The sequence below is a fragment of the Molothrus ater genome, chromosome 1 (genome assembly GCF_012460135.2).
Source record: "Molothrus ater isolate BHLD 08-10-18 breed brown headed cowbird chromosome 1, BPBGC_Mater_1.1, whole genome shotgun sequence".
In the NCBI taxonomy this organism is placed as follows: Eukaryota; Metazoa; Chordata; class Aves; order Passeriformes; family Icteridae; genus Molothrus; species Molothrus ater.
In genome coordinates, this window is record NC_050478.2 from 8,223,805 (window position 1) to 8,248,452 (window position 24,648).

Here is a 24,648-nt window from a genome sequence, read left to right on the forward strand (position 1 = left end):
CCTGACACAGCCCCTACTGCTCCCAAAAGAAAAGCCAAGCACAGGAGCAGGTCAGGACAAGGATACAGGAGAGGAACCAGAGCCAGCAATAAAAGGCAAGAGGCACACAGTGACCTCTGTGGGACATTTACTACCACTGTGTTCTTACAGCAGCAATTTGTCATTCACTTAAGCACTTTGTTCAACTAAGGCACTGGGAGAAAGGCAACAGAATCAGTAAATCCAAGCACCAGCTGGATTTAAGCCACAACACAAAAGAGATTTGAAATCAGTAATTTCCTTAGGGGGGAGTGCAGATACTCACTTGTCTATACAGCATCAGAGCTGAATTGCCTTGATGATCAGAAAGCAAAAAAATGCTTTTAGGATCACTTTTTCATCTACTGGAATCTAAACTGATAAAAATGGTCAAATCAGATTATTAGAACTGTGTGTGTTTTAGGAAATACCACTGAATATAGATTCGGGAGACTGGTTTTTTAATATTTATTTAGTAAAACTTACTATACAAACAAAAGGTTATCACAACAGTGGAATATGCAGGGTTATAGTTTCTCCTTCAAGCTGCTTCTCTGCTTCAGTAAAAACACATATATACATTTACAATTATTTCCCTTTAAACACTGGGATTCATATATTAAAACATACCTGGTAAAATAAGCTTAAAATAATTTCACATTGCTTGGAAAAAGATTTGAGTAATTTACTCTTACCAGAGTGCCATTGTTGCACAGTATTCAAAAAAATGAACGACCACTAAAATATAGAGTAAAACATTTAAAAGTACATTTATTTCAAATGTGGGCAAAATATCAATATAAAAGAAAATAGAGTATAAGAAATAAAAATAAAGTACAAAACATTTTCATCTTCGACATCCATAATTTAATAGATAACAAGCCCTTTTATTTTTACATCCAAATTACACTTTTGGCTGAAGTACCATAATTTATTTTAAAATGCTTAAAAATGGGCTCATCATGATACCTAAAGTGGGCTCTTTTAAAATGGTAATATAATACAAAACATAGTAAATTATGTTTCAGCATAATAAAATTACACATCCTAAAAAAGATGCAGTTTATTTTTGCTTTCCTGCTTTAAACTGCTCATCATCCCTAGGAAAACAGCTGGAAAACAGCATCCACAGGAAGTTCTAGTTGCTTTGTACAATGGCTGAACAGCTAGATTTAATGCTCCAAGGATTCTGGAGCAGTAAGGCATTTTACTATCCATCAAGTAAATTTATATGTAAGCATGTTAAGGAAGAACAATTGTAAGAAATGGCAGCAAAATACAAATTCTATTTAAAAAATGCATAAAGACACAGAGGCCTTACTGGTCCCTCCACTGCATTTATCAAACAGGGTTTATAATCTTCAGAAAAAGCTGTTTTCCTCATCTGAAAGTACCTTGTACCAAATATTTCCCTTAGTGGCAAGTTCTTTTCCCATTGCCTAACATTCTACTATTTACTAATTAATTTTACTATTTACTAATACTTACTACTCCTTTGTGACTACCCTGCCTTCCTTCTCTTTTGAAGTATTCCCCATCAAAAAGTCAATTCCATGTTGAATTTAAGCTACTTTCCTGGGTGTTAAACTACCCTCCTACCAAGTAAGCATTACATATCCTAAAAAAATACAATTAATTAGTTCCTAAATAAGAAAAAACTTTTAGTAAACCATTCTCCCCTAAGCAGCAGAATGTCTTTACACAAAAAGGATATGATTCATAATCCAGTGTTTGAGTAAGCACTCCCGTCAGGACAAACTCAGCATTGTGGACATCTGGAAATATCAAAATTCATACAGTTCACACAGAAATTCTGCCTCATTCTGCAGGTGTCTCACACCTGACACTGCACCTGGCACTGTTACTAAATACAGCATTTCTTGGGGCTCTACACTAAAGTGAAAATAACTAAAGTGAAAACCCCTAACTCACTCGATGAATACTAAGATGGTGCCCTGGTTTCAGTTAATTTTCTTCTTAGTAGCTGGTACAGGGCTGTGCTTTGAATTAGGATACAATAATGTTGCTAACACACTGATGTTTCAGTTGTTGCTAAATTCAAAAATATATGGTGATCTGCCTATAAGATAACTATTAGATATATCCAGCAAACAGCTGGCTTGGACTTCTCCATGGCTTGCAGGACAGTCCATGTATTCCTCTATTACTACCTGAAAGCTTCAAAAGATCTCTGTATCTGTATAACAAGAGTAATAATAACTGGGAAATAGAAAAAAAAAATCCAAGTAACAGTTATACTGTTCAATCACAAAAAACACTTATACCTACCTATGCCTCGTGCGAAATATTCTCGACATAAATGAAGGTCATTTTCACAGGAAATCAAGATTATCTCTGGCAAACTCTAAAGGAAAGAAAGTAGTTAGGTCAGAAGAACATGTAAGTCATTATAAATAAATTTTAGAAAGCAACACTCAACACACTTTGTTCTGCTTATGCTCCATGAGTTTTCGAAAGGAAGGTTGTTTGGATAATACTTTTCCTCCTGCACACTCCACAATGGCTTTCATGGTGGAAAGACTGGGACAAATTCCAGGTGTAATGTAAAAATATTTTCCCTAAAGAGAGAAAAGGAAGAACAAGAAAAAGCATTATTATGCTATTTGATTTCTGTAACACATGAAGTTTTAATGTCATGCGACACTTTTATACAACAGGGCAGGCTTTGTAAGCTGGGGTTGGGCTTATGGACACAGATTCATCAGTTGATGAGTTGTCCTTAATTACTGCTGATGTTTCCCCTGGAGGGGTAAATGTACAATTTTGATGAATTTGAATCGTTCAGGTGTGTCTATTTCCACACCTGCAAAGTAACAACTGCAGCTTGGTAAGACACATAAGAACAATGCTCCTCACTTCTTTGAGCACAGGGACATCTCAAGTGTTATAAAAGAACATTTACCTTTTAATTAACACCCAATTTATTACTTCCTGACAAAAATTATTCTACTACTTGACTGAGATAGGTGACCAAATCACAAAGTAGATTATCTCTGTTTATCAGCCAGGAATAAAAACCAGAAAACACCTTGCTATTTAATCTGCAAAACTGAGAGCAAAATGTAGCATTTAGACATACTAGAAGACATAAATTCCTCTTCATTACAGGTAGAAAAAATACCTGTTTTAGGTGGTTCACCTCCACAAAGAGGTGTGATTCAGTTAGGCTGAAGAATCTTTAGCAACTCAGATCTCCAGATACCTCTCTGCATTGTAATGCAATTTTAACCAGAGGCACAAAAACATCTCCCACCAACCTAGCAAACAGCCTGGTGGAAATGCAGCCTCCAAGGAGATTCACACTAGAACTCCCTGAGGCTGAAGGGCAAACTCACTCTCACACTCCCATTTTTATGGGCAAGTGCTCTGGCTACAAGGCTGGTGTAAAAAAGAAAAGAGAAAACAAAGAAAACAAAGTCCCTTCCATAAATGGCTTTTTGCAAGTAACAGAGCAATGTTCTAAATTTTGGAAGGGAGCAAATATACTGAGAATGGTTAACTTCTACAGGATCCAGTCATTCAGAGGGTTTACATCCACCCCAATGCTTAGGCAAAAAACAGACATAAGGTCAAAACCAAAAATTAAAACAAATGTTTCATGTTACATGCCAGCCTGCCCTGCTGCTTTCAGCTGTAAAACCTGTGGTCCCAATGCTGAAAAAATCAGGTTGAAAAAGTCCCAAGTATTTAAATGCTGTGGTAAACTGCATACCTTGAACAGTGGAGCTACCTGTGCTCTCTTTAGAGACTCCTCTAAACTAAAGCAGAAAAGCACCTCAGCTTCAGCATCTCTGAGCACAAAGTTCTGCTCATCTGAAAAAGAAAGACTGATGATGTGGCACACAAAACACAGACATCCCCCTGGCCCAGGATGGAATCTGAGCAGAACATCCTGGTGGCAAAGTGGCTCTGAATGGCAGACACCTACTAGAATTTAACATGATTAAAACACCCCTCTTCATTAGGCTTTTCACAAAGATGACACCCAAATACTTGGAGAATTAAACTGTGTTTTACACTTGCATACCTAACAACAACCACAGTGTTAATACTCTTTCTTCCAAGGGACAAAAGAAACAGGACAATTTTTGTAAGCAATTGCCATATTTTCCATCATTACAGCAGGTACAAAACTGAAACCAGCCCATTAGCTATAAATCAACCTAATTTCAGTAAATAAGTAAAGTACTTCAAGTACTAGATCATAACAGTCATCCTACATCCCCTGATTTTCTTCATCTTCCAAGAGTTTTCAAATTAATCAGTTTCTCAGTTCACTGATGCTGAAATAAGCAAATTGCCTTCCTGAGATTTCTAAAAATGTTTGCTGGTTCATTAGTTAATGATCCATATATTCAAGTCTTTACAGTGATTAGCCAGCCATTTTCTTCTTACAATTATATATGCACAAAACAATCATAAACCAAATAATCATCCTTTCAGAAAGGGTGAATTAAAAAATAATGCAGCCATGAGTAAAAATCTACAAAACGGCTACCCAAGAAAGAAATACAATACTTAACAATATCCAGCCATTTAATCACCCCAACACTAACTTTTTAAGTGTGTTTTTCTTTCATTTAAGGGGAAAAAACTGTATTAAAACAAATGAAAACTAAATGAAACAATATTCTGCTGAAAGAGAACCTGATTAAAAAAAAAATCACATAACTCTTGTGACAGCTTTGCTTAACCATACTAAGACAACCTTCTAACTCAAGTGGAATACAAACTAGCTGCTAATATCATTATTTTAAAAACTTTGCAAATTATTCTTCAAGAGGTGTGAATGATGACAATCGGACTTCCTGTAAAATTAAAATTTCTCCTTTCAAAAGCTGAACTCCTTAGAAAAATGTAAAGAACACTGAAGTCAGAAGACAAAACAACAAAACGTATTTAAATATGTCAATCAACATTTATTTTACTGTAGGAATTGACACTAATTTAACTTACCAACAAATTTCTGGCATTTGAAACACTCTTCTAACCACTCTGGAGTTACTATGTGCTTGACTACAGAAATTGCTGTCAGGAACTTGACAGTTCGAGTCACTTTACTGGCAATGAGATGGGTACACTTCTGGGCAGAGTCTGCTACTTCACCTCCAAGGATATACAGTTTCTGAAAATTGTACAAAACACAAACCAGAATGGAATAGTTGTTAAAAAATAGAGGGAAAAAAGGAAACTAAATATTAGATCATCACATCAAACAAAACTAAGCTCCTAATGAAATTGTAAATGTAGATTATTTAGTGTTACAGTGATTCCTTTACTCAAGCTGATTAATTTAGACAGAATTTACAGCCACTGAATATCCAGGTATTTCCAGACATAAATATCACCTGTCAAGATTGAAAACAATTTCCCACTTCCACAGTTTTTTGATTTTGAGTTGTGCTTTTTTAAAGCAAGGAACTAACTGTAAGACACAAATTAATTTTTTTTTCAGTGAAACAGGATATTAAAGTAAGCAACAGTAAGAATATATAATAATTCTGCTCTCTTCTAGGGAAGGTGTAGTACACACTGTAGCTACAGCAAACTTAAATTTTGCTAGGCTTTTCTTTAAAGAGAAAAGCATCTCATGAAAAACACATATCCCACATGCATTTCTGATGATACTGAGCAACTATTCCCTTTTCCTTGGTTAAGCCACCAAACTCAAACTAGCTCCTCACAGTTGCTACCTTATCAATTAAGCCAGTCATTATCTGAAGGAATGAGTGACACAATGAATGAGCTGGTGAGGCACATCAGATTACCACAGGTGTTAAAGAGTGCTCCCCTCATAAAAATTTCAAGGATGAAAAAATATTTGGACAGCTTTAGTAACCATGCACCCTGGATTTCTGATTAAGACAATCAGTTTGCACAAATAAATAAAACCCACACCAATATCTCTAAGTATAAATACTTAACAGACTAGGGTTTTTATTGCATGAATGCTTGGCAGTCCCACAGCAAGAAGGCTTGAGGGTTAGTTAGGTTAGGAGGCCTAAGAGGTCTCTGTGCACTCCACTGCTCTGATAATGATAAGCACATAGGATAGACAGGGACAGTGCTTTTAGCTCTTTTTTACCATGCTCTGATGGGTTGCATAAAGATGACCCATGAAAGTATTATTTAATGACACTGAACCTCTCCAGTATTTACTTCCTTCCTGGTAATAAACACCCTGTAAACAGGACATTGCACTCTGAAAGGCAAAGGCTGCTTTTCTATGTTCACCTCAAGCACTCACATCCATGAATGTTGACCTTGCAGACCTGGCAAGATTTCCACTGTGATGTGGAAGGGACCCTTTGGCCATACAGGTACAAAGATTACTCCTCCATCTCAGTAAAATGAGCAGTATCCAGCCCCAGTTAGGTATACAGACTCTGCAGAGTTTTGACAGCATCAGTGCTGACAGGTTTACATTCAACTTCACAAGCTTTGAGGCTGAAGTTGATTTTTTTTAATTTGTGAGCCATAGCTGTTACCAAAACAGATTGTCTAATATAATTAACCTGGAACCAACAGGACAGAAACAAGAAGTTGATACTGGAACTTTATGGGAAGTTCTTCTTCTGAAAAACATTTTATGTCCTAAAATATTCAATATCAAGCTTCAAATGCACACACTGCAAGGGAAAAAAGACCTCTGAAGCTGAACCACTTTAAAAACAAGTATAGGTGTAATAAAGAGAATATTTTATATTTTTGAGGACATCAAAGTGTGTATTTCTAAGAAACGTAGTAACTCAAACTAGGCCTCAGTTACTTCTCATTATCTGAATGTTATAAATAATATACATTTAAGTTTTAGCAGAGCTTTATTAAGGAACAGAACAAAACCTCCACAGGAACATACCCCACACCTGCCATCAGCTTTGTCATCAGCTGTCTTTGAAGCATTTGGTACTACAGACAGCAACCCCACTAGAAGAATCCTGGGTCTTATCCAGTACAACTATCACTCTTTTTCTCACCTAAATTTGGTCATGAAATTTTCTATTTAAAAACAAATGTGGAAAGGGCTTTCTTGCCTTTTAAAGCAGTCCTACAGAAAGAAAAAGCAAGTAGCACAGTAGTGTAAAGTAGTTAACTAAAGGAGAACAGCTACCAAATAAAAATCATTTCACATAAACCTACCCTAACCTCGGCTGGTAAGTACTGGTTTTTATCCACTAGGTACATGCTTATCAAGTCTTAGCAAAAATTCAACATCCATTGTTTCAATGTAGTTCATAAGAGATAAGCCTGAAAGTCACCTTAATGTACTGTTGCACTTGCATAGGTTCAAATCCTGTGAAGAGCACCATTGGTGTCAGCTCAGGGGTGAGTTTCTTAGTAGGTGGTGGCAGGTCTTCAATCCTACAGAATATGGGAAATACAGCAGAATGTGGCATTTGGGCCCAAGGCTGCAGAACTGTCATTTTGAAATTAGACATGCACACTTTTGCAAGTTTCACCAATGGACTCACCCAGATGACTGAGAATTAGGCACAACTTTTTCTGAAAAAAAACCCCACCATGCAGAAAACACAACATATTCTCCTCTTTCTGCACTCTCACAACTTCACTCTCTTAAATTATTGTTTTATTCCTGCCAGCTGAGGAACTGGCAAATCCAAAGGCCACTGAGAGTTATTTCACTGAGCAGGGCACAGGATGGTGCAGGCTGATGTGCAGCTGACCCTTCTGAGGAACAATCAATAAACGGGCATTGACTGCTCGCTGTTCTTACCTCGCTCTTTTGGAAGACGGCTGAAGACTGGCTTCATTCTGCTTTGGTTTCAAAGGCAACCTCACACCCTGAAATCACACCAGTTCCATGTTTAGATCTGCATTTAACAGGGAAAACAACTTCTACCCTGAATTAATCACAAATGAAAATTACACCATGCTGAATACGTGGGGCACCTACTACTGACACAATGAGCCCAACGGCAAAGCTGAGATTCAGCCAAAGCTTCTCCACAAACTTGGGCAACCCTGAAAGCGCACACCAAATAAAATATTGTGGAACTTTTTTCCTTTAAATAACACTGCTAATTATCAATGGAAAAGCCAATGATTTAAATGAGAAAGAGACTGAAAAGCCTGTCCATTTGTTAAGCACATGAAGACTACAATATTCTTCCTGGTGCTAAATTTAATGGAATGGTAATATCCCAGAAAATAATTCTGTTTTAAACTCAAGTTTCCTAACTACATAAACAGAACTGGATAGAAAGTGCCACCTCCCCACCACCAGATCAGCCTCCAGAGCATGTGCCTAGGGGTGATGAAATGTAGCTTTTTAGGTTCTCCTTGGTCTGAGTAACTTGAAACCAGAGCTCCCAAGTGGAGGAGTGTGTGATATCTATTTCTTTTAACCTTCAATACCTGAAATTTCATGAAGAATGCTAAGAGACACATGACCAGAAAGACAGGCAGCAATGTACCAGCCTTGCTGTGAGAATGTTCCTTTGGGAGGAACAAGCCACAGGGGTTTGTTCCCTGCTCTCAGGCCAGGCATTTTTATGCTAGTCAGCCCATAGCATGAGCAGCTGGAAAGAAAAGTGCACATATTCACATTTTGATAGACATTTCAACTATGAAAATGCAAGAGGTAGATGGCATCAACAGCATCTGACAAGACAGCTGTCCTCAGAAGAGGATCCCAAACCCCAAGACATATAGAAATACCTCCTGTGAAGGAGTGAACTCCCTGACAATTCCACATGCCCAGCATTTTCTATTACCAAACCATACTCCTAATAATGGGTATTAAACCCATAATGGGTATTAAACTACCCATCCAATCTCTGAGGTCTCCATTTGCTACACAAGACAAAACTTGGACAAAAACCTGGTGTGACTAATGCACACAAAAAATAAATCCAGTTTTAAGATGAGCTCAACTGCTATGTGGATGCAAAGGGTGGTGGTGAGAAAACCAAAACTGAGTTAGTTAAAAGCTATTTTAAATCCTAATAATGCTCACTGAATCTTCTCAAGGACTTTTTTCTTTTGTAACAACAGAATGTTTTCCATCTTCAGGAAAGTATGAAGACCACGAATTTTTAAAAGCATTTAGTTTTATAAATGAGAGTTTCCTACAGGCCCATGAAACAAATCCACAAGGGTCTATAAGAAGAACGTTTCAAACTTAGGGTCAGGAAAACAGTAGTGCCTATTGCTAGAGCTGAAAGGTATTCAAGCCACAGTGCCCAGAATCCCCATTTAAAACATTGCTGCAAATTACATTTTGAGAGTTACTGAGCAGCTCTTTTCTGAAGAGTCTAAAAGTGACTGAGATACAAGTGATCCAAACACAAGAGGTGAGGCAAAACGTTTTTGTGCAATATAAAATGTTAACTGAGAATCACCTGTAGTACAAATTTACCTACATCAAGACATACTGTGAAAAATTATCAAGTATAAATCTGAAATGGGAAGAAAATTTACAATACAAAAACATGAGATAGGTGTAAGAGCTAACAGGGAAACTGCAGCTTAATATGCAGAAAACTTACATTTTGCATAGTTCACAGCAAATACCATTCATGACAAAAATTTAGTTCTCTTGTATGTTTTTCAATGTACAATTTTTCATTGTTCATTCCCATTGATGTTTCAGGGTTATCAACTACACTTTTTTGCATGTATGGTATATTTTTAAGTATTAAAATACATGGTATATATGCCCATGGTTTTAGTTCTTAGTATATATCAGAGAGATGATATGAAGTAGCAGCACCCTTAACTTACATTATGTATCAAACTAAAAATTCAGTCAATATTCTAACAAACTTCTTACTGATTTTGGGTGTTCTGTCTTAAAAACCCTTATGTGGTCTCATCTACATAGCGTTAGGCACTGATTTAAGAAGTACTGATGTAGAAACTGAAGAGTGAAATATCTAGCCTAAGGTGTGTCAACAGTAACTAAATTTTGTATATCCTGCTAAAATTCCTTAATTCTGCAAAAAGATTATTTCTCAGATTCCCCAAAATAAAATAGAACATTAGCAAGAAGTACAACCAGGAGCTTCAGCACAGGCAAGGAGTGTTCTTATCAAAACAGCTGTATTTACACAATAATTCAACATACCATTAGAAGTTCTGGTGACACCTTTAATGGGACTCTCCAAGCATCTAGGGAATGGAGAAGAGAACAAAAATGACACCAGTGCCAAGTTATTTATACCAGAGGAAACATGTTCCTGCTGGTGGAACAGGCACATAAAAATGCTGCAGAACAGAGGGTTTTGTGACTCTTACCCAGCAGGTTGAGCACCAGGTGCTGGCTGGGGGAGAGCGGGTCCTGGAGGTTGAAGACGGTGTAGCGGCTGTGCTGGATCTGCCGCAGCGCCTCGAAGTTGCCCAGCAGGATGTCACAGAGCCACTGCGCGTTCACGCACGGGATCCGCCACTCCTTGGCCTTCTCGTACTTCAGCCCGCTGGCCCTTGGTGGGCAGAGAAGGAGAAAGAGAATTTGCATTGCAAATACAAAATATAGTAATTTTTAATAATAAACCTAAAATATCAGTGGTTTTTATTGGTCTATTCTTTGTTTTAACTGTGATAGGAGATACTCCAAAAAATGCTTTTGTTTTACGTGTCAGAACAAGCCAGTCAGGAGAGAACTTCTGCTGCAAATGGAAACTTTAGACCTGGATTTAAATTTTCCCTCCTCCAATTATTAAAAAAAAGGTATTTTATTTATGGATGATCTAAGAGCATCACTTAGCAATATTATAAAACAGGAAAGTTAGAAATTACTTCTGTTTTGCCTGTGTTCAGAGGCCAAATTTATCACTTAATATGTGCTGTAATTTAGTTCAAGAAACAACACCACTAAGTTTATTGTTATGAAACTGCAGAACTGATTACAATTAACAATCTTATAACAAGCCACATGTAGCACCTCACTGTGGTGGTGTTTGAGGGTACCCAGGAGAAGAGAAGAGATGAGAATCTTGACTCCATGTTTCAGAAGGCTGATTTATTATTTTATGATATATATTATATATATTAAAAGAAAACAATATATTAAAACTGTACTAAAGAAAGGAGACATCAGAAAGCTAGAAAGGAATGAATAATAAAATCTCGTGACAGACTCAGAGTCCAACACAAATGGCTGTCATTGGCCATTAATTAAAAACAATTCACATGCAGCCAATCAAAGATGCACCTGTTGGTAAACCATCTCCAGACCACATTCCAGAGCCATCAGACAGTTATTGTTTACATTTCTTTTCTGAGGCTTCTCAGCTTCTCAGGAGAAAAATCCTAGTGAAAGGATTTTCATAAAATATGTCAGTGACACCTCACATGTTCAGAGAGGCACTACCTGGGAAGAGGCTGCTGAGAAGCAAGGACTGTAAAGCAAGGACTGTGGAGTGCAGCACTTACTCTTTACAGATGAGAACTGTATTGCTGCGACACAGGTAGCCCGTGTATTTGGCACCTGCTAGGTAGGCCATGAGCTTGAGGTCATCTCTGTCACTGTCAACAAATCCTGTCACAGAGATTATCTGCAGGCAGAAAGACAGTTTGAAGGAACTGAACATTGATAGCACTAACAAAACACTCCCATGAAAAATATGTTTCCATGACTAACTTTTTACATTACAATGAAATAAATGCACAGCATGGTGTATAAAGCACTCAAAGCATGGTTTGTAGGATACAAACAGTACAATTTAAAAGTGATTTGTTTATACATAAAAACTCCAGGCTTCTGATTCAGGAAGAATAATTTTCATTCTTCTGGTCAGCTTTTTCTTATTTACAGAGACCACAGCATGATTATGGAAGAGCTCAGAGCTAATTTGTTTTTTACATGTCTGCCATCTTCCTTCTACTGCTATTTACATAGAGGCACACACAAAAAAATGCTTACACTTCCTTGCTCTACTCTAAAAATTTGAAAATTGTGCTTTACTTTGCAATGAAGCCAAATAAACTGTGCCAGCTGATCATAGGTGGTGAACTGTAATTCAACATCTTCCATTACTATCTTTAATCCTGACAGGTTTTTGTTTTTGCCATTCTCACCTTTTCATTAGGGAAAGGCAACAGTACTTCTGTTTAAAACTGTGTTTATTACATTGCATATTACATTTACTACTCACCACTGAGTAGACACACATGTTGTTATACTCTGATTTTCCCAAATGTGTATTTTTTTTTATGTCAGTCAGGACAGGCTATTAGCAAGGCCATCATTCCATATGTCTGCATCCAGCACAAAGAAATCCAATGCCAAGACATACTTTGGCACCTTGGTTTATACTGCATAGTACATTCCAAGATGCCTCTCAATGAACTGGAGTTTTCCAATTCCACAAAATTCCACTTTCACACCTCCTCATTGCACAGGCAATGGAACTGTGACCTCCTATCCTCTGATTAGCAGCACAGGCTTCCTTTTTAGGTATTTGCTAAGCACAGACTAAGAAAAACCCTCAAAAATCCTCTCCAAATCCTGGGTTATGGTAAGGAAGCACATGCTGTTCGATGTGCTGCTGCTCTGCTGCTATAAACCGTGCAGCCTGGATTACTGCAACCTTGCTGTAAGTCAATCTTTGCCCCTCAGTGTCTGAGAGTAACTCACAAAGGCAGGTGTTACTCCTCACCACTCTGAACTCAGGGAGACTTGCAAAGCACTGACAAACACCTGGCAGCAGCACCACATCAACACAGCACCTTAGGATTAACAGAAGCTTTTATTCCAAGGCAAAAAAAAATGTATAAAGCACTTTCTAGCTCTGTTTTAATACTGCTCATGGAATGAAGCAAGCAATGAAGCAAGCATTCTTTCAAAGTAAGCTTTTCCTTCTTACATGTTGAGAGCATGGCTTTCCTCCTGGTGGAAATGCCACTGGAAAATGAAGGGCTCGATGAGGTGGGACCATCTTCTTCTTCTTCAAGATTGCATTCAGCCAGTGTGCTGTAATACATCTCTTCCTTTCTCTTAAAGCCTAAGAATACAGGCACAAACAGCTTTTAAAACCCAAAATACATGTTTATTTTTTTATACTTTTTCAACAAATCAAAACTTAGATTTTCATTGTTTTCTCTACATTTTAGACTCCTCTTTCTCATAGCATCTTCCTTAGTGCTCTCTGGAACAAGTCTACTACATGCACTATGAAAGTTTGTACCCCAAAAAAACCACAAATCATAACAAAAAGCAATGAGAAACTTTAAATTTGCTGTCTAAGCCTGAAGCACACAGTGCAAAGGCCTGCCTTTCCAGTGATAAAATAAAAGCATGCACCCAGCAGGTTCCCAGCTGGCTCACCTGAGCATACATGTTACTGACTTGGCTTTCACAGAGAAGGTGAGTACATCTGCTCGTGAGGGTTGGGTCCACTGTCCCACCGTGTGCTTGGATGATCTGGTAAGAGAGCAAGTGCACAACTTCTAGGATATAACTATTTTTACATTACATTAAGAAACAAAAAGTCTGAAATGAAAGTCCACCCTTTAGGACACTGCCACCATTAGCACCACTTCACTGAAGAGTTACCCCCCAAAACTAGGTTTGTTATCTAGCTTTAGAACAATTTTGAAAACAAAAAAGAAAATTAACTATGCGGCTTTTCACTGAACAAAAAGTCTATTTTTTAGAAGAAATGGAAAAAAATAAACAAAATAAAGATATATAAACAAAAATAAACCTTCTCATGTTTTTTATTTTTTGTAGTATAACTATTAAACAATTTTTCATGAACTATTCAATTCTATCTCAGCAATAAACACAAGTGCTGTTAAAAATGTCAACAGCTTACTTGATTATGCAAAATTGTAGGGAAAATTCAACTATAAAATCCATCAGAGGTTTCTGAAGAACATCAAAGTCCTCTTATTTAGGAAAGGATACAATCAGATTTTTCTGAAAAATAGAAGTTGGCAAAAAAATAGAAACACTCTATTCTTCCATCTTATTCACTCAGGTGGATACCTCACAGGCTACTAAATGCCAAAATTATATGCAAAAAAGAATGGTTTTATACAATCAAGTTAAAGCTAGACAGTGATGCTATATTACATTTGCTGTACTACAGCTGCCTGATTAAAGCATAAATAAGTGGGAAATAGTTAAGGCTGCAACTTATTTAGAGCATGTTCTGATTGAAGACTTAATTCAACCAGGCTGCACACCTAAAGTATCTTTATTACTTTTTCTGGTCAGCAGCAGTTGAATAATTCTTTTTTAGTTTGTAACAGAAGAATTACACAAAAGAATGCCTAAAGAAGAGTGAACAGTGCTGAAGTACTTCCAATGTTTTCTTTTAGAATTTAGGGAGTATGACATTATGTTATATTATATTATGCACAATCTTACCCGTTTCCAGGTCGCTAGCAGCTGTTTGTCAGACATCTGCTCTGGGTAATCAGCAATTGCAAAGACACAGCCCAGTAGGAAATACTCTTCTGGAACTGAAATAGTTTGGCACATAAAGAATAATTAAATACTTAAAAGTGTGAAGAGTTTATCTCAAAATACATACACTACACCGACCTCCTCCTATTACCAGGTTATAAACCTCTTTAGTGTACTTCCTTGGAAAAAGTAGGATCCAAAATTCCAAAGCTGAAAGCCTTTAAGGCTCAGCTCAATCCAGAGTTTGATTTTGTTAAGAGTAGGTTTTCTTTCCTGGATGAAGAGGGGCTAAAGGGTCACCAGAAAGAAAACATAAGAATACTTCCTCTTTTACAGAGATCAGCCATGAACAGCCACAACAATCAAAAAGCTTTCAGTTCTACTCTAATTCAAAGCAAGGTGTGACAACTTTCTGAAACCGAATCTTCAATAATTTACTGGTATTTCTGAAATTGTAGCTGTTTGGAAGTTTCCCCCTCCCCCTCTTCCAAAGGAAAAAAAAGTTTTTAAACAACTGTGCTATGCATTTAAATAACACTGTTCTGAAAGTATAGGTTGTGTGCCTGTGGTATCAACTGTATACTTGGAAAGAGAATGTTCTCAGCACTCTCATGCTTTTCAGATTGCTGGATCATCATTAGCTATTATTTGAATGAAAGAATATTGTAAGTATTAGTATAATATTATAATAATATTATCATTATAATATTATCATAAGTAATATAAGTATTTGCCTAAAAGTCAGAAAAAACAGTTCTGAGCCAGGAGTGGCATTTCTTACAATCCCATCCTGTAAACACAGCATTACTTTTTGATATTCTACCCCACTTCATGTCATTAGCTACTTTTTCCCAGGATCAGAAGGCAACAATTACTAACTCTCCACTGCTGGATCGTGCCCAAAAAGTGGCTGCTGCTGCAGTTGCTGCTGTTGCTGCTGGTGGTGTTGTGGCTGCTGGGCTGCAACTGGAAGCTGTAGTGCTTGAGGTGTCTGAGCTAAGTGCTGCGCTGCCTGATTCTGCATTTGCTGCTGCTGGTGCTGCTGGTGCAGTCGCTGTAAGTGCTGCTGCTGCAGTTGCTGCTGCTGATGTTGCAGCTGTTGCTGTTGCAGCTGTTGCTGTTGCAGGTTCTGCTGCTGCAGCTGTTGCAGCTGTTGCTGTTGCAGCTGTTGCAGCTGCTGTTGCAGCACATGCTGCTGCTGGAACTGGAGCGGCTGCGGAGGGCGGTGCAGCTGCTGCTGCGCGTGGAGCGGCTGCTGCGGGAACTGGAGCTGCTGCTGGGAGAACTGGTGCTGCTGATGGACTTGCTGCTGCTGCTGCTGCTGCTGGGGAAACTGGTGAGGCTGCTGCTGTTGGAAAGACTGCTGGGAGATCTGGGGTGGCTGCTGCTGCTGCTGCTGGAGCTGCATAAGTTGCTGAGGTTGAAGGTGTAAAAGAGGATGGTGCTGTTGCTGCTGTGCTTGATGTGACTGCTGCAATAAATGTGTCTCTGGTGTTAGTTTCACTTGACTAAACAGCACCACATTTGGATGTCCCTGTTGGCTATGATTTACTTGTTGTTCTAAACTTTTTGTAGGTGCTGAAAGTGATTGTAATATCTAGAAAACAAAGATTATTTTTGTGACCTTTTGGTTGTCATTCGGTTTTAAAAATATTTAAAGAACTACTGGGAAAATACAATTCCTAAAAGAAAAGAACCCTACACCTAAATACCTTGTGAGCTAAACAAAATCTTTAACTGCCTAATAGCAAAATGAAACTACAGGACTTACACAAAGAGAAGTGTGGAGCTGCATGGGACTCCTAATAAACAGCAATGCACATTTTAGTTAAATTTAAGATTAAAGCCCATCCCTGTATTATTAATAATTTTTCCAACAGCATCATGACCATTAACACAATATTAATAATTACATTGATCAACTGCAATATTAATTTTAAAATCCCGCTGGCCCATTAAATTCAGAGCTTAGTTCCATAGTCCTATTTTCACTTAAAAATTGCTAATGATACCTTCATTAATTAGTGCTGTTTGAAACATTCATTAATTAGTGCTGTTTTGAACCAATTCAGGAATAAGTAGCTTGTTTTTTAATCTCAATACCAAAAACAAAGAAACATTGATCTGCTGAGCACTAAGGGTTACTTGGGGAAAAAACTCAAAACAACCTAACTTCCCTACTTAATAATACTAGATTTTAGGTTTATAGAGTGCTGAAGCAATCTACAATTTAATTTTATTTTTAAATGCATAACCCACTGTTAAGAGAAAAATCATTTCACACTAAGCAGAAACAAGTTAGGCGGTGAATTTTTATGCATCAGAAAAGGGAGAATTAAGCAAAGTTCTAATAGATTAGGATAAGTTTTACATGTTTATCAAAATATTTTAATATAAACTACCTATTTCAAATGAGAAGGAGCAATAGGAAATTCTAGACTTGCCATTCATGAAGTCTTTTAAACATGAAATCAGCTTTGATGAATCCTGCAAAGCTTGTTTCCTTCACCCTCACTACTTCAACACACACAGTGTCACCTTCAGCGACGTGTGTGTGCAAGAGAGGAATCAAAGCCCATCACCAGAGCACAAAGCCAATTACTGCATCCTCTCAGCCATCCATCAACTCTCCATCAGAGGTGGCTCAAGTGTTTTCACAATGCACATCAAAACATCTCAGGTGTCATCTAAACAATGCTGATGTGGTTGGTATTGCACACATGTGCAGCCATGATTATCAATGCATCACCCATCGCTCATGTCTCGGCAGCACCACAGAAGAAACATTCAATAACTAAAAGTAACACACACAAAAATGTTTCCATGGCTCGGTGTGAGGAGCTTCTCTCCACAACAAGTAGCAAAAGCCCAGATTACAGAAGCTTCAAGACATGCATTTCAAAATAAATGGCTAAAACCTTCAAAAGCATTCTATGGCTATATTCAGAAAGTAACTATGTATCTGTAAACACCTGATTTATGACAGATTTTGCTACTTGGCAGAAATCTGAGATTCAAACCAAACACTAACTTTCCAATAATGTTCACTAAGACTTGCACTCATCATTCAGGGCAGAAATAAGAGAGAAGTTATAGGATGGAAAGGCAGAACAGGTATTCCTCCCTCCAGGAAGCAGATTCACAATTCTAAGATGCAGAGCCTTTCTGCACATGCTGGAGCTGGCCCAGCAGCCTCAGAGGGTGCTTGGTACAGCCCTTACACATCTCCAGCAGACTTTGGCTGAACAGAGACAAGCCAAAGCACACAAGCACCAGTGCCCTGTAGCTCTGCAAATATTGCTGACAGAGAAATACTTCCACAGGGACACCCCTGATGTGTATTTGATGACACAGTGTCTGGGCTGAGAGGACATGGTGGCTAAATTACCCATGCTGGCCAACTGAGCAAATGGTTGGCAGCTCTGCTCAGGCTTTGCCCAGAAGTCTCAGCTCTTAAACAATTCAAGGCACTGAGAAGAGGAATCTAATCGGATTTAAAATAAAGCCTGTATTTCCATTTCGCATTCAGATGTCATATAATCAGCACAGAATCAACACTTCTGAGTGACTCCACACTGTGTGTTTAAGTACTGGCTGGAAGCCTCTGTACTACTCTGGCACCTTTCAAAGTTTTACCATCAGATGAACATGAAGAAAGGCACCACTGCAATTACTCAAGTAAAAGAAATGTCTAACATTTACCAGTACCTACTTTACTCATGTTCCCTTCCCACAAACATCTAAGCATTTCAATGCTGCAGGTGCAGCACGCTCACTTGCTTTTTATTATCTTGTAGAAATACATTCAACACAAGAGCTGCAATTATTTCCACTACACAAGTGGCATAAGAAAGTGCAAGTTAGGACCTCTCCATCATAATATGCACACTATATAACAACCTAACGATGCCCAGCAGAACAATGCAGTATAGAACTGAACCTGGAAACAATCAATTCCACAATTTCATGTGTTTATGGCATAAATAATTCCTTGCACTGACTGAGAATCTAGAAGGATAGGAAACCAGGTTTCCTGAACTAGCAAAATAACTCTAAATTAAAGTTTTTCCCTCTCTTACCAAGAAGTCCTCCTTACTGAAAATCTAAACCATGCTGTAGTTATACATATCTTTACTCTTCCATATGTTTTTTCCAAATGCATTCTGTGAACCTGCTAGAAATTAAGTTACTTATTACGGGGAAATTACGATTTTGGCTACAATTTTAACTAATAAGGGGAAGTATTACCTTTGGGTATTTCAAGAACAGCAAAAGAAAACTGAAGTTCTTGGACACTATAGCTCCTAAGAAAAAGTCCAATAGCTTATAAATTAAAAATCCAACACTTACATGTGCTACATTTGATGGTCTATTAATCTGCTGAATATCAGCACTATTAGTAATATTCCTTAACGTCCGCACGGCTGGACTCCACGTGGCCATCATTTCCTGGCGGTCAGAACTTTGGGCACCTTGCACTGAAGCCATGAGGTTGCCTCTCATATCAGGAGGCAAAATGTTACCTGGCACTGGTGGGACATTGGCACACAAATTAATCAACCCGGAGTCCTTGCCTTGAGGCAACCTACGCTTTGCTGCAGATGCCTGTGGGACTTCAGCTGGTGTCCAGTTCAAATTCCTTTCTTGCTTTTCTGGAGAGGAATCGGAAGAATCATCGAACATCAGTTCCCCTTTTGCCTTATCAGCAGTAGTAGATTTTGGTGAAAAAGCTTGATCACCCAAAGGTGATCCTTCTCGAGAAGATGCTGGGCTTGATAACTTTTCATCAGTACTAGCCTCATTCTGTGAATCTTGTTCTTCATTTTCTGCTTCTTCCTCCTCTTCCTCTTCCTCCTCCTCCTCCTCCTCATATATAATTAAACGAGGATGATAAGGAGTCTCTTCTTTTTTACTCTTATCAGCTATAGAATCCAGTACCCAGTCTGGGGTCACAATTTTAATGCTGTCCCGTTTATAAGCACATTCATATTTTTCCTGGGGGGGGAAAAAAAGTTATTTAAAGACAAAAACAATCACAAGTAAGTTCTTTGAGATCAGGGCTAGAGGATGGAGAGGGAGATTATAAGGACGCTGTCCAATACCAGACAGTAATCTCACCCAGATCCAACAGGACTTACACTGTGCAGAACCACAAGTTCCAAGAGATTAAAATGAAAAAAAAACCAAATTCTCCACATTTACACTATAAAGGACTCAGAAGCACAACTACAGAAGATCGATGTCTTCATTTGCAAAATTCTTCTCTAACCCAATCACCAAAATATTCCAACCAAGCAGTGAGGACCATCATGGTCAATACTAAAATGTATGTGATTTTAGGAGGACATTAAGGCAAGTCTGAATACAGTTTATGCTTTATCCACTATAAAAAAAAAGTAAAAAACCCAGTCCCACTATGAAAGAGCATTTGGGGAAAAAGTCAGAATCTTATAATAAAGTAGAGACAAATATTTAAAAGTTGGCCACTGAAAAAAAAGCACTTCAGCAGGAATATATCTTAAATCTTAAAGCTTCACTGTTTCCTTTCCTAATAAATAGAATAGACACAGAATCAGTGTCCTATTTATTCAAATATCCTCTTTAATGGAAACCCCTCACATACATCAAAACAGTACAGAAAAAAAAAAACTTTCTTTCAGAAATTTAAAACTTATTTCAGGATCTAGTATTTAGAAATGATTGAGCTTTTATGCCAAACAACATAAATTAACAACAAGCACATTCAGAGGAAATTAATATAGTGATTCTCTGAAGTTATTTCCTACAATGAAACTGTCATTCATGCACAATAAAGAGATTGGAGTTGTAATCAAGTTTATTTGCCAACACAAGATTTTATTCTTTCATTCTGCTGAGAATTATTAACAATCTTGTTTTATCATCCTGTATCTAGTCAGTGCAATCATGTAAGCTTTCCTAGTGACAGAACTGTTCTTGTTACAAACTGCTGCAGTTTCCCTTGTAGTGCATCAGAGCATCAGGACTGGAAGCATAAGTAATAATCCCATAAAATTGTTCCAATTCCATGACTGTGTGCATTAAAATATTTGTATCCTACAGACAGAAAATGCTAAAACCTCTTTAAGTTTCTTGTCTGGCAAGACAAGAAGACAACATCCTTTGCTCTAAAAAGCTTATTATTTAAGCTTTTAAGTAAGCTATTATGGTACGATTCTTAATGTATTTCATTGGTTCTTACAAACAAAATTTTAGGTAATAAAAGTTTTGCCTAAGTATTTTATTTTATTGTGATGAAATAGAATGGTGTTCAATACACCCTTCTTAACAGTCCACAGAAGAAATATCAAGCACTTAATTAAAAAAAAAAACCAAAGCCAAAAACCAACACACACACGTATTCAGCAAAAAGAACTCAGCCCTAAAAAGCTTCCTATATTTTAAAGAAGGAAAAGCATTCATTTCCCATAGCCACACTTTCTCTTCTCTCAGTGCCAGCCCGTGTTTTCTTCTACAATATTTCAATTTTGTCCTTTGTTTTTCTTCACTGATTTTATATCTGTGGATTTATGGCATAATCACAATCACTAATGACTGTGACATATCAAAATTAGGCTAAGACAAACAAGATAAAGAATAAAATTCTTTATTCAAACTGGAATTCAAATACCAGTGTGAAATTGGACATCTTTTAAATTAATCAGGCTTAAAGCCATGCAGAAAATAAGTGCAAACTGAATACTGCAATGCCTAATTTTGCTGAATTTAGTTGTTAATCAACAGTGTTAAGAATTCTAACTTCAGGCAGATGGAAAATTTTTGACTATTTGAAAGCAAATGAGAGCTACAACAAGAGGAACTGTACACGTAATAAACTCTTACCCCCTTTGGCTCAGGCACAATCAAGTGAGTACATTTCTTATTGAGGCTCAGCTGGCAATTCCCTCCATAAAAAGTAATCAAAGCCCACAGCGTACTTCGGTCTTCAGATGAAACCTAAAAGGAAGGTGGAAAAGCCTTTTTAGCTCTGTGCACCCAGCTGGCTTCAGCTGCAAGAATTTTAGTAATCCACAGCACACCATTTACAAGGCTGGCTAATGTATTACCTATCACTTTTAAATACCAAATTAGCAAGACAGTAATAAAGGGTGACAAAGACACACAACAAGAAAAACCACTAAAGAGTCATTTTTAACCTGCAGAGACAGAGGAAACAAAGAGGGGGGAAAAAAAGTCATAGTACAACAGAAAGACTGGTATCTGCCCTCAAAAAAAGCAAACATCCCACATATAATGCACATTGGAGTAGACTGAAATATGGTTCACTTCTTACCTGAGAGAGACAAGCAGTGACTCCAAAAAAGATCTGACATGATTCTGGAGAAAAGCCATTTACACTGGAAAGCAGGTGTCAAGGATACAAAATAATTAGGTAAGTTTCCTGAGGGACATTAGAAGGAAATGAAACAGTCTATGCAGTACTTCTCACATCATACCAAGTACCTGACCATTCAGAAACTTTCACCTTTGAAAGCACATTGTCTGTTTGCAATAGAAGCTTATGCATCAAGAAAAAAACCTGATGTACAAACTGAATCAGAACACTTGCAATATTATGATCAATTTGGGTAACACTCTAAACCAGAACTAACCTGGGAAAGACAGATGGACCATCAGACTTCTGCAACTTGCCCCTATTTTCCACACTTTCATAAGATCTTGTGTTTAAGATCCGTGCACATTTGTCACAAAAAATGACTACAGAAACAGGGTGAACATTGTGTCACATGCAGACACTGAGATTTTTTAAATGAAACAAAATTATTTTCCCTGTGATGCTGACAGATGCACCAACAACACTCTCGTTTTGAGGCCCAGAAGAGACAGCACACAGTAAGCTGATGACAAAGCCAAGAGCACTTTAAAACTTCAGAATAAATTACTGCCATAACCCAGGATACCTGAAGAATTTCAAGCCTGATGAACATCCTAAATTGTTCTCCATTTCATCCAAGGCAGAAATTCAGTACTGGATCTTTCAAAAGTGTACATGTGTCTACTCCCTGCCTGAGTACCTACTGCTAGCACATAAAGCAGAGACAGTCAGTATTTAACTTTTAAGAGGTCCATCAGTTTGCCTGGAGCTTGCACTCTCTAAAGAACAGGAGTGAAAGAGACTCTTTTTTAAAAGTTACAAGCAGCATAACAATAAAACAAAACAGAGGGAATACAGAAAAACTCACTTTTCTTCCTGCCATCAACAAAAGCTTGAAAGTGCTCTGATTCTCTTTTATCTATACAAGACCATTGAAAAATACACCCTCCCCACTCTTGCTTTTGCTGCAAAAGAAATTGCCAGCCCTCTTTACAGCATTATAGCCATGGTTTTCAGACATGAAACTCTCTTTGCTTCTTCAGAGTCTCCTTCCAGCTTCATTTTTCTGCTACTTCCCTTCCACTGCAGATTACTCAGACTTTGCACACATCAGTGAGCAGAGCACAGGAGAACATTCTGCCACCTTAAGTTCCCTCTGGTGAAAACAACTTCTACTAAAAAACAGAAAAAAAATTACTGTGCTTTTACATTGTATTAAATCTTTCTATATTAAACTTTACCTTTAGCAACTGACAGGGAAATGCCCATCAAATAAGCAAAGGAATTGGTAAGGCAACATAAATCCTTAAGGCTCTTATTAGATCCATATGTCTAACTGACACAAGATGTTTGTAGGACTTGGTTCTTCAGAAATTCAATGACCACTTTGAGTATTACCAAATTAAAACATAAACTAAAGACAAAAATGCAGAATCTCAAACTTCTGCCTAAACAGGGTCTAAAAGCAATCAGCTGGACAAACTAAGTTATTCCTATTAATGACTGTATTTTTTTCATTATGGCAGTACCTAAATCCCTAATGAAAGGCCAGATGTCACTGCACTAGAAGTCATAAAGAGACTGAAACAGGCTAAAACGAAGTAAAGACTTAACAACCCATTTTAGTGAGCACAATAAGGCTCAGAGTAAAACCTAAACCCACCATGTTCTAAGGACATGAAGTGCTAGAAAGTCAAAGGTCCAAGGACACATTTATTGCTCACAGGTGTAAAAAACTTCCTTCTTCCATGCAACTGAAGAACAAGTCACTACTGAGACCTGGTCTTTTCATTTGGCCATTCCAATGTTCCCACAATAAAGACTTCCTGAGCAATAGCCATTGAGAGCTACATTCCCACATTTATAGCTACAATTTAGTTATGGAGTGCATCATTCCATTGTTTCATCTGTTTATTTCTCTTCTCGGTATCTAATAACATCAGCTCTTAGAGTACTCTTAAAAAACCCTGGTTGCAGATTGAAGACAAATTTTTTTAATAGTGCAACTTCTTCATGTGAAAGAACATCAATAAAGAAATGTTAGGTTACTTAAGCCTGAAAATGTAGCTAATTGTAAATGTAAGCTTTTTTTTTTTTGTGAACACTCCTCATGGACAGGAAAAGTTTAGAGACGTGTAACATAAGCAACTAAACACTTATCCTGATGATAAAAGCACAATAAACACATTTATTACGTCCAGACACAAATGACCAAAATCACTAGCCTAGACCACATCACAGAAACACAGCAAGTTGCAAAGGCACACACCTTAAACTATTGGGTATAAAACAGGAATTCTGTATCTCTGAAGCACATTAAGGCCTGAATTCCTAGTATGAACATCTGGATACTTGCACCTACCAGCTCTTGTTTTCCATTTGATAACAGTTGTCCTATAAGTGCCTATGAAGCACAAAATAGGCAGAGGGACAGGGAAACTGAGGCCAAAGAAGCTCCAAGCACACTTCAACCCTGGCAGGTTAAGCAAAAGGGACCATTTTAGAAGTTTAAGCAGTAGCTATCTGAAATAGTCTTGAATCCTTCAATGGTATCCATTTTAACACGTTTTCTACAGAATTTTGAACTTAAAAGGATACGGCAGAAGAGCTCCACAGCGAACAGACAAGATCACCCAGGAAGGCTGGAAAGAACAAAAACCTGGTTTTAGACATTAAAATCCTTGCTCTACATGCACAAAACATGAATTACTCTTCAAGTTCATCCTATAGCTAGTTTTAATATATGTTTCCCAGCTTTGGAAGTCTAAGTGTTTCACAGACATTGCACTTAGTCTGTAAACAAAGGCCTACGTTGCATTTAGTCTGCAAAAAAAGACTTTTCATTTATTTGAAAGAGCTCACAATAAGACAGCTCAAAGGT

The 24,648-nt window shown here is 37.7% G+C and overlaps 1 protein-coding gene across 2 annotated transcripts in view; it reads right to left on the reverse strand.

The window, feature by feature from the left end:
* Nucleotides 1–472: 472 nt before the first annotated feature.
* PAXIP1 (PAX interacting protein 1) overlaps nucleotides 473–24,648 on the reverse strand; it is a 31,022-nt gene continuing 6,846 nt past the window's right edge. For both annotated transcript variants that reach the window (XM_054516733.1, XM_054516740.1), the window contains exons 3-21: nucleotides 24,366–24,409; nucleotides 21,726–21,789; nucleotides 21,275–21,388; nucleotides 18,764–19,408; nucleotides 15,293–16,010; nucleotides 14,375–14,469; nucleotides 13,328–13,423; nucleotides 12,867–13,004; nucleotides 11,434–11,555; nucleotides 10,297–10,481; nucleotides 10,127–10,170; nucleotides 7,775–7,842; nucleotides 7,299–7,401; nucleotides 4,996–5,164; nucleotides 3,752–3,852; nucleotides 2,463–2,597; nucleotides 2,308–2,383; nucleotides 1,729–1,793; nucleotides 473–1,247 (exon numbers count right to left, since the gene is read on the reverse strand). In XM_054516733.1, the coding sequence (XP_054372708.1) occupies nucleotides 1,236–1,247; nucleotides 1,729–1,793; nucleotides 2,308–2,383; nucleotides 2,463–2,597; nucleotides 3,752–3,852; nucleotides 4,996–5,164; nucleotides 7,299–7,401; nucleotides 7,775–7,842; nucleotides 10,127–10,170; nucleotides 10,297–10,481; nucleotides 11,434–11,555; nucleotides 12,867–13,004; nucleotides 13,328–13,423; nucleotides 14,375–14,469; nucleotides 15,293–16,010; nucleotides 18,764–19,408; nucleotides 21,275–21,388; nucleotides 21,726–21,789; nucleotides 24,366–24,409 (2,994 nt within the window). In that variant the 3' untranslated portion in view covers nucleotides 473–1,235. The remainder of the gene's footprint in view (nucleotides 1,248–1,728; nucleotides 1,794–2,307; nucleotides 2,384–2,462; nucleotides 2,598–3,751; nucleotides 3,853–4,995; nucleotides 5,165–7,298; nucleotides 7,402–7,774; nucleotides 7,843–10,126; nucleotides 10,171–10,296; nucleotides 10,482–11,433; nucleotides 11,556–12,866; nucleotides 13,005–13,327; nucleotides 13,424–14,374; nucleotides 14,470–15,292; nucleotides 16,011–18,763; nucleotides 19,409–21,274; nucleotides 21,389–21,725; nucleotides 21,790–24,365; nucleotides 24,410–24,648) is intronic.